Source organism: Elgaria multicarinata, chromosome 1 (assembly GCF_023053635.1).
Source record: "Elgaria multicarinata webbii isolate HBS135686 ecotype San Diego chromosome 1, rElgMul1.1.pri, whole genome shotgun sequence".
Lineage (NCBI taxonomy): Eukaryota > Metazoa > Chordata > Lepidosauria > Squamata > Anguidae > Elgaria > Elgaria multicarinata.
In genome coordinates, this window is record NC_086171.1 from 16,671,676 (window position 1) to 16,689,498 (window position 17,823).

Here is a 17,823-nt window from a genome sequence, read left to right on the forward strand (position 1 = left end):
AATGACCCAACAAGTACCTAAGTTTACTTTTCCCTACAGAATATAAATTTGAAATAGTTAAACTATGTGGCTTTGGTTTGGTAACCAGTTTGGCTTTCCTTCTTAAGCCGATAATAATTTGGCTAGTTATGCAACACGAACATTTTTGAAGCAAATCAACAAGACCTGTTTTTTTGTGTGTGTGTTTTCCGAAGAGGTTTCCAAATCTTCTATATGCCACTACAGGATGACTTTCATGCAAGAAAACTAATTTAATAACAACTAAAAGTTGACCTCCATGGATTAGATTTATCTTTTACTGCATACTAGAGTTTCAAAGAAATGGTTGCTTCAAATGCAGTTGTCATTTGGCATGTTGTCTATAGATTCTGCTGATGAATAATGAATTGAGCTTTGCCTCCTACTTAAGGACCAGCTTCATACACAGCCTTAAGGAGAAGCTGGAAGTTGATTTATGAGCACATTTTTGTTTTGCCTACACTTCGGGAGGAGGTGTAATAAGTTGACTGAAAAAGCATAGACAGGAAATGAACCCTGGCATCCAAACCTAACCTGTTGCATCTGCATTTAATTAATTTTTGCAGGTGATAAAAGATTTAAAGACAAAATAGGTTAAAGATTTTTGTTGTAGTTATGCTATGGACTCAATAGTTTAAAACTTATCAGCACTCCTAATTAAATCTTATTGTGACGTCATGACTTTAGTATTTATCGCTCCCCCCCTCCCCCAGTGGGATATGTATAACCGCCTTGAGTCCCAGTACTGGGAAAAAGGCAGGATGATGATGATGATGATAATAATAATAATAATAATAATAATAATAATAATAATAATAATGTGAAAGGATACTGGGGCTAATGTTTTAGATTGGAATGTAATCATTTTGAATCATTTTCAGACATATTTATCCCTGTGATGCAGATGTACACAATTTAGGGTGGAAATAAAACATATGGTTTTCTGCAATGGTGGGCAGTTGACAGGATGATCCTGTGGCCCCTGTTATTCTCAGAAACCTCTACAGCAGGACTAATGTCTATGGAGTGTTGCTATAGTCAACCAGCAGCAGATGAGCGAGCACAATAATAGCTGCCAAAATGAAAGCCAAAGTAGCAACATTGGTGGAGTAACCTTGCATTCATCCACCAATCAAGAGGTTCCTCACACACACCCCAATGCCGACATTGGCCATGCAAGGGGAAGCGTCATTCAACATGGAACTATGGATAAACAACCCCATGCTGTCGCCCAGTAATACATACCATCCACACACAACACACAAGCAAACAACCATAGAGAAATGGCCGTGTCTCCAGTAGTCCAGATCACCAAAGAGCAGGAGAGTTGCTACTGACACCTATGAGCCTTTGAATCCCATATGGCATCACAAAGATGACAGCTTGTAAACAACCATTCTTTTGCCCGGCAAACAACCAGTGCCACGTGGAGCCATACCTGTCGCAACAATGAGCCAGCTCAATAGGCCAATGGGTAGGCGGCATGCATGGAGAGGCCATCATTTTCCTAGAAGAAGAGTTCAACTCCCACTGCGGGAACTCTGCTCCCACACAGGCACCGTTACAGTTCATGCAACACAGTTATATAAGTGCCAGTTATATAAGTGCCCCACGAATAGAAAAGAAACATCTCAGGATGCTGAAACAAAGATTTAGATCAAATCTTTGTTTCAGCAACCTGAGGCATTTGTCTTCTATTTGTGCGTCTATTTGGATGCACCTTTGGGGTCCTTTTTTAGCACACCGACGTGACCAGCAAATGCCAATGAGGGTGGAGCAGACTGGCGGCAGCACTGCAATAAGCAGCCCCATAGGTAACCAATAACAGCAAACAAGGTGTGCGTATGGAGAAACTCACTTACCTCCCGATCCGCTTACCTGAGCCAAAAGTCTCGCTTAGGTGCAGAGATGTCAGGGGTGGAGCTGAGGAGCTGAGTGTCCTTGGGGTGTGGCCAGAAGTGTGGCCCCACAGCCCTTTTCTAAGCATGATGCCCTTCACATGATTCATGCATGAAGGGGTCTTTAGAATAAGGGTTATCCTTTACTGTGTTCTCAAATTATCAAACACAGATGGGGATCCCCACTTTATTCATAAACATGCAACTCCTCCATTTGACCTCTGTTTAGGACATCTCCCTCAGCAGGATAGTGCCAAGCTGCAGCTGGTTGTTTTTTTATTATCCTGATTTTTTATTATTATTTATGAAATCATTGCCAACAAATATAAAATATTTGAGTCAGCCTTGGAAACACCTTATCTTTTAGATTTTAGGATCGTGGGCATTGAAAAATAAATTGAAGCCAGATTGTAAAAATTTACTTCCCTTTTTCTGATCCTTTGGGTTGGGACACCTCTGTCCCTCCAGATGTGGTTGCACTCTAACTCTCATCAGCTCTACCCAGCATGGCCAGTGGTCAGGGATGATGAGAATTGTAGTCCAACAACATCTGGAGAGCCACAGGTTCTCCATCCCTGCTTGATCGTTTACCATTCCTTTTAAAGATTTAAATCTGCAATCTAGAAGGAATGTTTTCATGTTTCATGTTTACACAATACCTGACGGAACGCCTCTCCCGACATGAACCTATGTGCTCACTGCGCTCTACATCTAAGGTCCTCCTCCGAATGCCTACTTCAAGGGAAGCTTGGAGGATGGCAACAAGGGAGAGGACCTTTTCAGTGGTGGGCCCCTAATTATGGAATGATCTCCCCAATGAAGCTTGCCTGGCGCCAATATTGTTAACTTTTTGGTGCCAGGTTAAGACCTTCCTCTTCTCCCAGTCATTTAACAGCATTTAACAACATATGCTGAGTTCGTTTGTTTTTAACGGACCCCAGAATAGCTGTTTTATAAGGATACTGTGTTTTTATGCTTTTTATGTTTTTAAACTTTGTATATTTGTTTTAATGATTATTGTTTTTAACTTTTGTAAACTGCCCAGAGAGCTTCGGCTATGGGTTGGTATATAAATGCAATAAATAAATAAATAAATAAATAAATAAATAAATAAATAAGTATAAATAAATACATGGTGAAACATGAAAAATCCTGAGGGTGACATATACATGAGTTCTTGATAGTCACCTAAATGACTATTAGAGTTCTTATGATCATGACAATACTGATGATGTGTTACACTAATCCAGCTAATGAACATTTTGCAACCTATTTGAACTATCACAGCAGAATAATTATGACCCTGAAACAACAAACTAATGTAAAATTAAGCATTTTTGGGAAAAGGAATGGGAAATGCACGGGAAGAGAGCATCAGTATTCATGATGAGGGACCAAACATAATTTCTCCTGACCTGGTAAAAATTAACCCATGATGGCTTCTTGTTATGTGCGAACTGCCCCTCTAAGTCAGACCATTGATTCATCTAAGCCTGGTACGGTTGACACTGACATTGACTAGCAGCTGCTCTCCATGGTTTCAGGCAGGAGTTTTTCCAGCATTTCTTGGAGGCATTGTGAATTGAAACCTGGGACCTTCTGCATACAAAGCATGGACTCTTTATGTCTCATTTGTAAGGGTGATGATGGCCACAGCTAGACCTAAGGTTTATCCTGGAATCATCCAGGGTTCGCCCCTGCCTGAGCACTGGATCCCCTGTGTGTCACCTAGATGAACAGATTTGACCCCTGGACGATCCAGGGATAAACCTTAGGTCTAGCTATGGCCGATGTCTGCTATATACTCTGTAGACCAGGGTCCTAACTCATTACATAGGAAGCTACCTTATACTGAGTCATTGGTTACCAATGAAATTGCCATACTCTTACTACTTCTTTCCTTATTTGTGTTCATGGAATATAAGGAATCTGTCAAAATAAGGAACCAAAACTTAACTTTATATTGTTCTATCAAAATGCCTGAAATGTTTTGGCCTTGTGTCAGAACAGCAGATACTATTTTCTTATAATTTGCAATTTTCAGCTTTCAGTATCATGATGCCATGGCTCTTCTATTGTGCATGTATAGACTGTGTCAGCTTTATTGAAAAATATTGAAGAGAAACAATGAACCTGCCTGTTTCAAACTCAGAATACAACAGCAAATTTCTGAAGACAGTCTGAAAATCAAAGTTGGCATAGAATCTTTTCAACTGGGTGCGATCAAGATATTAAACAAATCTGCACCTATGATTCAAAACCAGATTATAGCTTAACTTGAATATCCCTCTGCAGTTCATTGGTGGATCTTGTCAAAATAAGGGGGATCCTCCATAATGAGACAGTATGAGGAGATGATGGCATAGATGGCTGCAAATGCATGGAAACAGAGCTTGACAGTACATAAATTCAGAAGGACGAGGAGACCATGATGCACTGTTTGATAGAAAGAATGATAAAATCTCTTCTAGTGAGTTTAAGTATGCACAAGTGGAGATCATACACATGGTTTACTATTTATTGACTAAAGAGGTGAAATTGTACTGTTGATGACTTGAGCCAGCATTTGCTTCCTGCTATTAAGATATTCCCTCCTATCAAAAACTCCATCATTAAAACTAATGCAATGTTTCCAGACAATATGCTCTAGTAGGTCACAACAGGAAAGCTCAGTTGAGGGAAATCATGTCCCTTTCTTTGGGATTGTTTCATATCTTGATAGTGCCCTGGCATATGGTACTTTGACAAATCCCAATAGATCATGACGATGGCATAATAACCTTCAATGGTATGACATTTATTAAAGATCTGCAACACATTCCTTCAGCATTTGTTGAGGTTGTAGGTACAATTTATTGACTAGCAGCTAAGTTTGCAGCAAAGTGTAAATGAGGCCATTTGGACATTGCCATTGATTAGTATCCAGCAATCAGCATAAAAATGTGGAATAGTGCTACTGAGCAACTGGTGGTTCCCGAGCTATTAATATATTTGGAACGGAGCAAGAAACCACAATTCAGTGGGGAAAGGTTCTTTCTAATTACGAGAATAATGGAGCATTTCAGAAACCCTTCTTATATACCATGTTGGCATTCTCCAACTTGGTACCCTCTAGATGGTTTGGACCACAATTCCCAGCATTACTGACAATTGGCCATGCTGGCTAGGGCTGATGGGAGCTGAAGTCCAAAATAACTGTATTGAATCTTCTCAGGGCTCCCGTGCCTTTGGGAATAGCCTGTTCATTGTTCCATGAAGAACCTATCTTAATTGGTCCATATTGTCAGTTATTACTAGGGAAGTGGGGGGCAGCAAGGAAATGTTAATATATTTTCATGGTCTCAATGTGTGGGATCTCCTGGTCCTGGGAGAACACTAAGAGCCCCATACAACAGCAGGATACATCCTATCATCTATCTATCTATCTACTATCTGTCAATCTTCTATCTTTTGTGTCGGTGTGTTTTGAGCTCAGTTACTAGCCAACAGTCATACATTGATTGGATGCTATACTGAGTGTATTTCCCCCATTTTTCTGGCTGTTCGTATTTTGTTGGAAATTAAAATACATTTCCATGATGGCATTTATTTATTTATTTATTTATTTATGATTATGTCTAAGCTTCCTTTAAGGGTAGAAACTTCTCAAGGCAGTGTGAAAAAGACTGTTTCCCCATTGGGGGGGGGGGAAGGCAGTCAACCTTATTTTATTGCACATATTCAGGTGTTTGCTTTCACCTGCATTGCATGTGGATAAAATGGGATACACATCGTTTCCTGCACAGAATCATGAGCATTGCCTTTGCTGATTGACAAAAGAGAGGAGTGGATTCCCTTCCCCTCAGGAAGGTTACCTCAGCAATTTATGGTGAATTGTAGCACAGTACCCAAGAGCAGTCTAAATGGTGGAAATCTGATACTATTTCTTACTGTATCTATTACAAAACATCCTGAAAGGAAGGGAAGGGATTATATTTCAATAGGACATTTATAACAGGGCTAGGCAACTTCTGGGCATCTGTAACCCACCAGGGTCCACACACACCCATACTGCCACTAAAACTGTTGTTGCCACTGCACCACCAAATTTTCCGCTGAAATTTAGTGGCACAGTGGCAAAAAAAAAGGCAACAATTTCTATTTAAACCAAGGCGCACAGAGAAAACACACCATGCTTTAAAGTTAAGTCACTGATTCAAAGGAAAATTCAGCAGTACGGTGGGCGATGGCGGAGGGCATATGCAGCCCACAGCCATGTGTCGCCAAAGTCTGATCAATAAGGACCATCTCTTTCCTGGCATCTAAAGTTTGGGATCTTTGAAGGCTGGAAAAATACCTTGACCTGGGACCTGGGAGGAGCCATTAGCCAGAAGACAACTGGCAGTACTGCAGTATGGTGGTCTGACTCATAACCATATGGTTTGACTCAAAATAACAATAAATAGTTGTTTAAAACGTTTGAATGTTCACAGTACTTTCCAATAACTCAATAACTTTAGAGCTTCTTAGCTTAGAAATAAGGGGGACATGGTAGAGGTGTATAAAATTATGCTTAATGTGTTGATAAGGGATAGGAGAAAAACCTCTCCCTCTCTCATAACCATCATCCCATGAAGCTGAATGGTGGGAGATTCAGCTCAGACAACGGGAAGTTGTTTTTCACACAGCACATAATTAGCTTCATCCCATGTACCTGGTACCTGTTTCCCTCGAATTATCCCTACAGCGCTAAGCTGTTGGCGTTGTTGTTGTTGTTGCTACCGGGCGGCAAGATCCTTTGCATATCAGGAAGTGGATTTAAGGGGGGAAATGTAAAAAAATCATTAAAAAATCAATGGATGACCCAATCCGATTCAAATTTGGTATGCTTAAAGCTCTCCTTAATATCTATTACTGTGCCAATTTTGAAGTCTTTATCTTTAAAGCTTACACAGATGTAAGCATTTGTTTAATTCATATCAAATCCTGCTCTTGCACCCCAGTGGCCGCTCAGATGATACGCCCGAAATCTAGTATCAAAATATGGTGAGTCTTTTGCTTTTATAGCGCAATTAAAGCAGGATGCATGGGAGTACTTCACAATAAAAGCAGATTATAAGCTGGAAAACTTCGGAGTCCTTTGCATACAATTCACAGTGATTGCACAGTATAACGCTGGTGTGATAAAGCTCATTGAACGAAACTATGGGATTTGGTATCACAAAATGCAGTGACAGCCACCAACTTAAACAGTTTTAAAAGGGATCACACTAATCCACGGAGGATAAACACTATCAATAGTTACTAGTGATCTTCAGTGTTGGAAGTCGTATGTCTTTGAATACCAGTTGCTGAGGAACGTGAGCAGGATGGTTCTGCTGCACTCACAGCCTACTTGTGGGCTTGGCAAAGGCATCTCGCTGGTCTCTTGTGGGAACAGAATGGAGGACTACATAGCATGGCTGACCATTTTGACCACCCCATATTGCACGTGAAGTTGGGGAGGGCATGAGGCTGAATCATGCCCCCCCTTTATTAAGGCTACCTAGTAAGAGGAGGACAGTATTAGGTCCCTGTATCCTGTTCATCTAAGAGGAGAAAAGCAACCAGGGAGAAAATTTTTGAGTGGAAAAATTGCCCAGAAGGAATGTATTAAACACACACACACACACACACACACACACACACACATCATTCCAAACCTAGTTCCTTGCAGCTGCATTTCAATTTTGAAAAATATATAAAACCTGTTGGTAACTGCTCATAAGACTGTTGTCTCATCTAGTTTAGGGTGACCATCTGAAAAGGACAGGGCTCTTGGATCTTTAACAGGGAATTTCAGCAGATGTCCTTTGTATGCATGCAGCACCTGGTGAAATTCCTCTTTCATCCCAACAGTTAAAGCTGCAGGAGCTATACCAGAGTGACCAGATACAGAAGAGGGCAGCTTTAACTGTTGTGATGAAGAGGGAATTTCACCAGGTGCTGCATGCATCCAGATGACACCTGCTGAAATCCCCTTTTCTATACAACTGTTAAAGATACAGGTGCCCTGTCCTGCTTTCCATATGGTCACCCTAATCCAGGGTCCTTAAATATGCTTGAATCAGGTTTTCAACCATGAATTTCCCCAACCACAAATTTTCTCCCCAGCCATCTTTTAAAGCCATCTAAGCTGGTGGCCACCATCACATCTTGTAGTAACAAATTCTATATTTGAACTACGCACTGTGCAAAGAAGTATTTCTTTTTGTTTGTCCTCAACCTCCCACCTATCAGCTTCAATAGATTCCCCAGGCTCTACTATTATGAGAGAGGGAGAACTTGCCACTTTCTTCACACCATGCATATCTCTCCTCATACTTACCTTCCTTCCCCCCACCTTTTTTTTTTAAAAAAAATAATAAAGCTAAACAGTCCTAGATATTGTAACCTTTCCTCCAGGGCAGCTGCTCCATACACCTTTTCTAACTCAACAATATCTCTCTTTTTTTAGATGAGATGATTAGAACTCTACCCAGTATTTCAGATGTGGTTGCACTATAGATTTGTATAAGTCTTTATGGCTATTGCCGCTTTTATTTTTAATCCCTTTCCTTGCAAAGAATTATTAGAAATGTTGCGGAGCATAAAACTTCTTGCCAGCATAGAAGTAGGCAAGAATGGGGTGTGACTTCTCCTGCACTAGTTAGATGTATGTGTGGTCGTGGTAACATTTAAACTAGGAAAAGCATAACATGGATGGTGGTAATGTGCATTTACTGTAATGGGGAGGTTGTGAAGTGATAATCAAAACAAATTAAAATTAAAGGGTTTGATCCAGCCCTTAGGTTCATCTACACCAAGCAGGATATTCCACTATGAAAGTGGTATGAAAGCAGTATATAAAAGGCAGGAGCCACACTACTGCTTTATAGTGGTATTGAAGTGCACTGACAACTGTTGGGGCCCATTGACACATACCGTATACTGCTTTCATACTGCTTTCATAGCGTTATATCCTGCTTGGTGTAGATGTGTCATGGCCCCCAACAGTTGTCAGTGCACTTCAGTACCACTATAAAGCAGTAGTGTGGATCCTGTCTTTTATATACCGTTTTCATACCACTTTCATAGTGGAATATCCTGCTTGGTATAGATGAGCCCTAAGTCTGGCTCTAACCCAATGTGTGCTTTTGACATGAGTGTCTCCTAGATAATTTTATTTTACCTCTGAGACACCAGTATTTTTAACAAGCACCCAGGTAGCAGGCTTGGCCCTGTTTTCTGAAAGATTGCCCTTTTGCATCTACCATACCTTTTCCTAATATCGACTGAACTCCTACTTTTATTGAAAGACTTTCATGGCCTATGTGGCTTAAACATTGCTCCTAAGTTGTAAGAACTGACATTTTAAAGAGTTGGTGACATTCAAGCTCACAATAATGAATGCAACTGGACTATATTCAACTTCATTATACCTGGAAATCTTTGAATGACATACTGTGATATATTACAATGATTACCTGCACAATCCGCCATTACAGCTCCTTGGGAACAGGTTTTGCCGAACATTCTAATGAGCTCACCATGAATTTTTAAAATCCTTAAAATAGGTTTTGCGGTTTCACTTTCCCAGGAGCTATTTTCCTTAATGAAATAACATAATCCCATTTCAGCATTAATTTGAACATACCAATAATAGCCTAATAATATTATGGATTCATAAAACATCCCACAGGATTGCTGAGTAACTCCAGCTTTATATTACCCGAAAATAACTGAAACTGAACCTCAGATTGGGTAGAGAATAGATAGCTATAGATATACTTGAGTTTCATTATTTTGGAAGACCCATATCCCCACTGGAGCTGAGTGCATTTAATGACATCAAGAGGAAGAAAGCGAGAGACATCCAAGAATTCTAGGTCACTGACTCCCTTCTTTACTCGGTGTGTGGCCTTGTGAAATAGATAGCGGTCATTTGTAAAAAAGAAATAAAATTATCTTGTTCAGTAAACTAATTAAGTTATACTTCTGCGCTTCAGTTTTGGAAAATTATCTAGAGCATCGCGTATGTCTTTATTGCCCAGCACAGCCGTAGAAATAAAAGGCTAGTTTCAATATGATGATCAGCATGTGATCTTCCTTGTCACATTATAATTTAAACACTTGAGACAGTGTTCCTCAATCTTTTGAACTAGGACCCCTCCAAGTCAACTGACGATCAATCATCTGTTCCAAAGATGAGCATGAAAAGATTCCTGCACATGTAGATACCACCTGCTACTGCTGCAAGGCATACTAATCCCAATACGGTCATCAAAGTGGATCTGACTATCTCCTACTAAAAGCATGCACAGGAAAACATCATCATAGAATGAAGTAGCTGAGCCCCTCTTTCTAAGCACATTGGAGATTACTGGGCAGCAAACACTCTCCCACACAAAACCAATGTGTATATTAGTAAGGGTCTCAGCCAGAGGACATTCAATCCTTCCAGGACTTTGGTAAAGGGGTAAGGATTCACCTCTTTCACAATCCAAGGCCTCAGCTAGACCTACGGGTCTAGCGCGACAGAGGGGTTAGGATCTTGCGATCCCGAGGCTGTGGAAAAAGTGGGCTAGAACTGTAGGGTGATATCCCAGGGCAAGGGAGGGATCATCCCTCCCTGCTCCCGGGATGCCCTGTGTGTCATTTGAATGCACAGGACGATCCTCGGGATATCACCCCGTCTAGCTGTGGCCAAAATCTTCATGCCTTCTCCATGTTCATCATGCTCAAAAGACAGCTTCAGAGCACATAACACATATATTTGACACACCATTGAAATTCCACATGTGCTCCACTCATTCCACAGACACACTTCTAGTCCTTGCTGACTCACAGAAACTCTGCTACCTGCCAATTCAAGGAGAAGTGGGGCTATATGGAGTGGCATGATCCAGGAAGTAAGGTGAGGCAAGACCCTGGTAATGAGTTGGTGAGGCATGAACTTAGGTTGGGTGAAGCACATCTGTGGCAGCTAGCTGAATCCATTAGGTGTTCTAACTAAAGTAGTGGTCACAGTATGTATGGTCACAGAAGTTTATAGAGGCTCGTATGAGCTGATCTGGACTATTAAGTTATTGGGCATCCATTGTTTGTTTAGCAATTTCCTTTTCTGGCCTGTGTTTTTCATGACCTCTACAATAATTATTTATTTCAACATGCAAACTGAGAGAACATGCCCTGCATTGCAATGGGGCAAATGGCAGGGCCAAAGGTCTGGAGGACTCACCAAAGTCTTTTCTACACCTAAGGGTGTAGAGGAAGGGAGGGGAGAGGATCACGGACTTACCTGCTTCTGCGATCCTCCCTGGGCATCCAAATGGAAGCATGATGTCCCGGAAGGGAATAGGGATGTCATGTCCATTGCGTCCACCAATTTTTAAAGAGGCAGCAGCTGGGAGTGCAATTGCACTCCAATGAAACATGAGTAAAAAATAGCAAAAGATGACCTTGCTCCCCCCCCCCGATGTCCCTGAACTCCCCCCAGCCCGGCTCCTTCTCTCTGCTAACCCACGCTACTCAAGGGGAGGAGGGTGGAAGCCAGGACAGGTGACCACACCACCCATGGTCCTCGGGATTGTCCCATGGTCATGGGTAAATCTGGGATAACAGAGGTCTTGGTTATCCTGGGAAAATGGAGGGGTCATCTCTGCCTGCTCTCAGGATCCCTGTGTGTCATTTGGATGCACAGGGAGGACCCAGGGAGGACCCAGGGAAAAAAGGCCAGTGTAGACATGGCCCAAGGCTGATATTGACATACCTTTTAAAAAATGAACTTTTTTGATGGTCCAGTGCAGTGAAGAGAAATGCTGGCCCAGGCAGCTGCTACCAACTTCATTACCCCCAAGGCCTCTCTGCCTTGCCATCCAAAATACATTATGTCAAGACCCAGGGCAATCTGGGGAAATGAGGACAGTGGCAAAATGGTTGGGGATCCCTAAGAGGAACAAATCTGTCAGTATCAACATCTTTCACATATGATTTTTTTTTTTTTTTTTAAGAAAAAGTCAAGTTCTGGGGAAGGCAATGGCAAACCACCCCGCTACAAAGTTTGCCATGAAAACGTCAGCGAAAGCAGGCGTCCCTCTAGGAGTCAGCAATGACTCAATTGCTTGCGCAAGAGGTTCCTTTCCTTTTCCTTCCAAGTTCTTTCCACCCTGTTTATGAAGAAATTTCCAATTTTTCTTAAGCTCATGTCTATAAAAAACTGAACAAGCTATGTTCAATAGGACCATGTTTTCACTTGCCTTCCATGTAGGCTGTTGAAGTTCAGGAGTCTGTCAGAAAAAAGAAGGGGAAACCTAATTCAGCACCACAAATATGGTTAAATATGTAGGGATTTTAAGAGCAATGTGCTCAAAGCACTAGACCTGGATGGATGGGTCTGTCAGTTTTTGTTTCTCCTGCATTCATTTTTTGTTTAAAAAAAGTTCAAGTTCTTTCCATTCTGCTTATGAAGAAATTTGCCATTTTTTGTAAGTTCTCAGCAAAACTCAAACTGAAGAAAACTCATGCCTACTTGTGGGCCGGGGGCTGGGCAGGGGGTAATCTGAGTGGTGCTGAGGGCACCCAGAGGGCACCTTGTGCAACGTCCCTTCAAACCTGGTGCCGGTCCTGTCAGAGAAGCATGTTTTATAGAGGTTTCCCTCACAAGGCTGTTGTGACTATGAACAGCTTGAGGCTTGGCAAAGTGTTTCGCACACTGACGTTCTAACCCTAAACAGATTTTCTGGATTTTCAACGGGCATTACTTCAAAAGAAAGCATGCTTAGCATTGCAGCTTAGAAGTGCTGGAGAAATTGCTGCTGCTAATGATTAGCATGTATGTAGCAGTACTGGGGGAACGTGCAGAGCTTTTAGGCACATCAGCTGTCCTTTGCCAGAGGATTTGCAACTCAGCCATTCACTGGAGTGCTCTGCCAGCACATATCATACAGGATGAATGGCACTTGCGGCCTTTGGAGGATCAGGCCGCTCAAAGCTAATGAGATCATATTCTTATATCGTCAACTGCGGCCGTCATGATTTTATGAACATGAAGTATGAAGTCTTTTCTGCATCTGGGTTCCCTTTTGATGTGGATCTCGCTGCTGAGGGACTGCTAACTGAACTGAACGTTTCAAGGAAGCCAATTTACTCAGCTGGTTGCAAACCCTTTGACCTCAATAGTAGAATTTGGCAAATCAATGAATACACGAAAGTTTAGTGTTCTTTCAAGAATGGCAAAAATGCTGTGTAGCCCATAGCTCCTTCTGCAAAATGCTAGTTTGTATTTTAAACATTCATCTTTTTTTTTTAAGGCCAATGAGACTAGTTAATTAAGCCTGAGGGGTTATGAACTGTTGGCAGTTAATAAGTCATAAAATTCCTCCATAAAACAGGATGCTAGATTCCATCACTGAGACAAGGAGTACAAAGAGCCGGTGTATAATATCTAATTGTACAAAAGGACTGGGATTTCTCAATGACTGCTCATCTGGAGTCTCAAGGGCATGCTCACTGTGGTTTCCTGATTTTTAGAAGCCAGTTTAAAAAATGAGTGTATTAAAGAGTAATTTGCCTGAAAGTTCAGGAAGTTTGGGGTGGTGGAGGGTGGGTGGAAAGAGGGGGAGGGGAGAAAAGGAAGGAAGGAAAGAAGGAGGGAGAGACAAAGAGAGGGAGAGGGGGAAAAGAGAAGAAGAGAAAGCAAAAGGGGCTCTTGGCTTGGACATGATTGCATTTGTCATCTGTTTTCTTTCCCCTGTAGGATGTTCACCATGGCAACGGTACACAGCAGGCTTTTTATGCTGACCCCAGCATCCTGTACGTCTCCCTCCATCGTTATGATGAAGGCAACTTCTTCCCTGGAAGCGGAGCCCCAAATGAGGTTGGGTTTATTTCTTTAGAGCCCCATTTTTATTTGTATCTTTTCAGGTAATTGCATTGCATGATTACCCCTAATTTTCTCATCCTCCACTGGTGCTTTAAATTGCACTAGATTACCAAATAGTCCACTGGGACCTGGGGACCAGGGTAGAACAAGTGCATAACCCAGAACAGCGCTTGTCAAGCAGGGCTGGGTTGATTTGACGCACTGTTTGATGTTTGTTTCAAAAGGACATTTTTGTATGTTTTCTTATTTTGATTCACTCCCTGCCTTTCCTCTCCACCCTCCCTCTGGCACTTCCCCCCTCCTTTCCTGCTCCTTTTAGGTTGGAAGTGGCCCTGGTGAAGGTTATAATATAAATATTGCTTGGACAGGTGGCCTGGATCCCCCCATGGGAGATGTAGAGTACCTCACAGCATACAGGTTGGTTATTGTTTCCTTCTGAAAATGCCAAACAGAAGTAACAGCCTGAAACCTACAAGAATTAGAACTGCAGCAGTCTTGAAAGTCATAAAAATGACCCATGGTGAAACTGGCTTAAAGTAAAAAAAAAAAAAAAAGACCTCTTGTTATGTAGTGTTTGAAGACTTCACTGATTTTAATAAAGAGTCAATGTTAATATTACTGGCCACCCACAAGAAAAAAAAAAGTTCATTCAATGCCTGAAGTAGAGATGAAGAAACTTCAGATTGTTGAATACTTTTTCAGCTTGTAAATGGAATAAGGGCAAGATCCTATGCATGTTTAGAGACAAAAAAGGCCCTACAACTCCCAGCATTCCCCAGCCGGCATGGCTGGTTGAGGAATGCTGGGAGTTGTAGGATTTTTTTTCTGCTTAAAGATGCATAGGATTGCGCCGTAAAACACTTTCTCAAATCCAAAGAATACAATGAATACAATTTATTTTGGGTACCATTGATTTCCCTGTAACTTGCATTCATGTAAATGTTCTCGGAGCTTCAAGCTAACTGCCCGCTCCTCCCACCCCTGAACAAAGTTCTGTGAAAGTAAGGCCTTAACTAGATCTACAGTAAAGTCCGGGGGAGAGGAGGGGAGACCTCACATTGTGAATAACGCGAGATCGCACCCTCGTTTACACTCAAGGCGCAACGACCTCAAGAAGAGAGGTGTCGCGCCCGCCATTTTATTTTCTTAAAGGGCCAGCAGCACACGAGCACTTGAGCGGAAAGGTAAGGGTGTTTTTTTGTTTTGTTTTTTTAAATTGATTTTCCCACTCCCCACAACCTATCCCTGATGGGCGCAGTGCTCCTCCCAGCTCCGCGCGAGTAATTGCGCAGAGCCTGGCTCAAGCCACAGCAATAGGTCACACCTTCCGCGGTCCCGGGCTCAGCCCTGGACTGCAAAAAAAGCAGGCTCAAAGTGTAGGACTGTATCCTGGGGCCAGGGAGGGATGATCCCTCCCTGATCCCAGGATCCCCTGTGCGTCATCTGGATGCACAGGGACGATCCTGGAGTTCACCCCAGGATAAAGGCTGGTCTAGCTAAGGCCTAAGTCTCTCTGCTTTCAATGGCACTATCTTCCATGTAATGTTAAAGATTGGGGCTTTTAAAAATATAGGCCAAGATATGCTTTCACGGTCTTCACAAGTTAGCCCCTCTGCATAAGTGAAGCATGTGGGGGCAGGGCAGGACTGCGGCTGCCAGCCCTACCCATGACATCATGCATTGTGCTGGCCTGCCCCTCAACATCTGTGTGTTGATCCTATGCATGTGCAACTGTACATGTATGAGTTACCCTTTTCAGACAGCTACACTCAATATGGCCAGTCACACAGGAGATTGCGGGAGTGGTCTTCCTTCCCATGTGGTCTTCCTTCCCATGTGGTCTTCCTTCACATGTTTAGCCTACTCATGGAGCCTAACTTGTGAAGAGAGATTTTGTCTAATATACTTCTGAGTTGGATAAAAGTCCTACCAAAATCCATGCATCGGATTATGTGGGTTTGGGCCCACAGAAGCTTAAGCCACAAGAAAGGTGCAATCCTATGCATGTTGAGATGGGAAAAGTCCTATAATTCCAAGCAGTCCAAGTATGTCTGGCTGGGGAATGTTGGACATCGTAAGACTTTTTTCTGCCTAAACATGCACCTTTAATCTTTAAAGTGGCCCCAGATTTTGTTCTTTTTGCTGCAGTAAACTAATATGGCCGACACCCCCACCTCTAATCATTTACTTTTCTGGCTCATGAGTTCTAAGGGCCTTTCAGCACAGTCGCTAAAACTGAGCTTCAATTTTATGCATTGCAAAATACCACAGAGCAAATATTTCTTCCACGTGTAACAGATGAGTGCCACCACATTCCACACAGTAGTCACATTCAGAACGAAAGAGTTTTTCCCAATCGAAATATTGCTTTATTCAGTGCGCAGATAATGAGGTCTTCCCACAACAGAAGGGCTGTATTAAAGGAGAACATATGGATTGTGGTCAATAAATGAACATGTATTGAGCCAGGAGCTAAATATGTGAAAAGTAGAGTTTTTGCCAGTTAAAGAAATCTTAGATGATTAATCACATGGGTTTTAGCCAATCAGTACATGAATTAACTGATTATATGTTCATAGCTTGCATACAAATAAACAATCAGATGAAGACAAAAGCATCTTTCCCTTGTTTATAAATGATTTCCCTTGTTTTCTAATGAAAGTGCTTCTGCAGATACCATCCTAAAAGAGGCACTACAGAGAAAAGTGTAAGGGATGCCTGTTCTAAAATGGTGCCTATCAGCTGTTTGTAACTTCTTATATTAAAAAGAATTAGCAACTGTTTTATAAAGCTATCATCCGGTGAACTGGTGCCACTTTAGTCAATGGCAAGATTTGAAATCTATTGGGCTGGAATAGGATTTAGGCATTTGCAACTGGAAATTGCTGGTGGAAGTGGACTTCCCTGCCCTCTCCTCCCCATAACAGCCCCTCTAATCTCCTGAAAATGCTACACAGTGGGGCAGGTGACCCTGCTGGATGGGGCAAGCAGAGGTGTGATGGGGAAGAGGGGTTCCTCAAGAATCAGGTAGAGGCACCTTCTGTCAATGGAAGGCTGATCCTGGCTACAAGCCTTTGGGCATGTCTACACCTAAGGGTGTAGAGCAGTGGTTCTCAACCTTCCTAATGCCGTGACCCTTTAATACAGTTCCTCATGTTGTGGTGAACCCCAACCATAAAATTATTTTCGTTGCTACTTCATAACTGTAATTTTGCTACTGTTATGAATCGTAATGTAAATATCTGATACGCAGGATGTATTTTCATTGTTACAAATTGAACATAATTAAAGCATAGTGATTAATCACAAAAACAATATGTAATTATATATTGTGAAATATTTATTTCTAATTACAAATAAATGTCATCACGCCGGGCACTTGTATGTGGGCGTATCTGCATGTGGGCGGACCCTCCTGGAGACGGATAGAGGAGGGGTGTCTCGGTTCCTAAGACCATCGGAAATATGTGTTTTCCGATGGTCTTAGGCGACCCCTGTGAAAGGGTCATTCGACCCCCAAAGGGGTCGTGACCCACAGGTTGAGAACCGCTGGTGTAGAGGGAGGGATGGGGTAGGATAGACTTACCTGCTTCCGCAATCCTCCCCCAGCATCTTGACGGCTGTGCGACATCCTGGAAGGGAAGAGGGATGTTGTGGCCGCCATTTTCCCCTGGAATGGAAATGGAGTGCAATTGTGCTCCAGCACATGTAAGTTTTTTTTTTTTAAAAAAAAACACCTTTAAACTGTTCCCCCCACCCACCCCCATTGGGCACAGACTGACCCCGTGCAGCTCTGTGCCCATTTTAAGAGCCCCGGTACTTGTGGGGAGGAAGGGAGAAGCAGGAATCGGGCGCTACACCACCCATGGTCCTTGGTATGGTCCTGGGACCATGGCAAAATTGGGATAATCAAGGTCTCAGTTATCCCGGGAAAATGGAGGGGTCATCCCTGCTTGCCCCCGGGATCCCCTGTGCATCCAAATGATGTACAAGGTCAATCTAGGGATGGCCCTGGGATAAACTTAT

At 42.3% G+C, this 17,823-nt stretch overlaps 1 protein-coding gene across 1 annotated transcript in view; it reads left to right on the forward strand.

Moving 5' to 3' along the window:
• The window catches only part of LOC134413411 (histone deacetylase 5-like), a 168,745-nt gene that overhangs the window by 51,728 nt on the left and 99,194 nt on the right, over window positions 1-17,823 (forward strand). Inside the window, exons 8-9 of the mRNA XM_063147590.1 lie at window positions 13,672-13,791; window positions 14,117-14,214. Coding sequence (XP_063003660.1) covers window positions 13,672-13,791; window positions 14,117-14,214 — 218 coding nt within the window. The remainder of the gene's footprint in view (window positions 1-13,671; window positions 13,792-14,116; window positions 14,215-17,823) is intronic.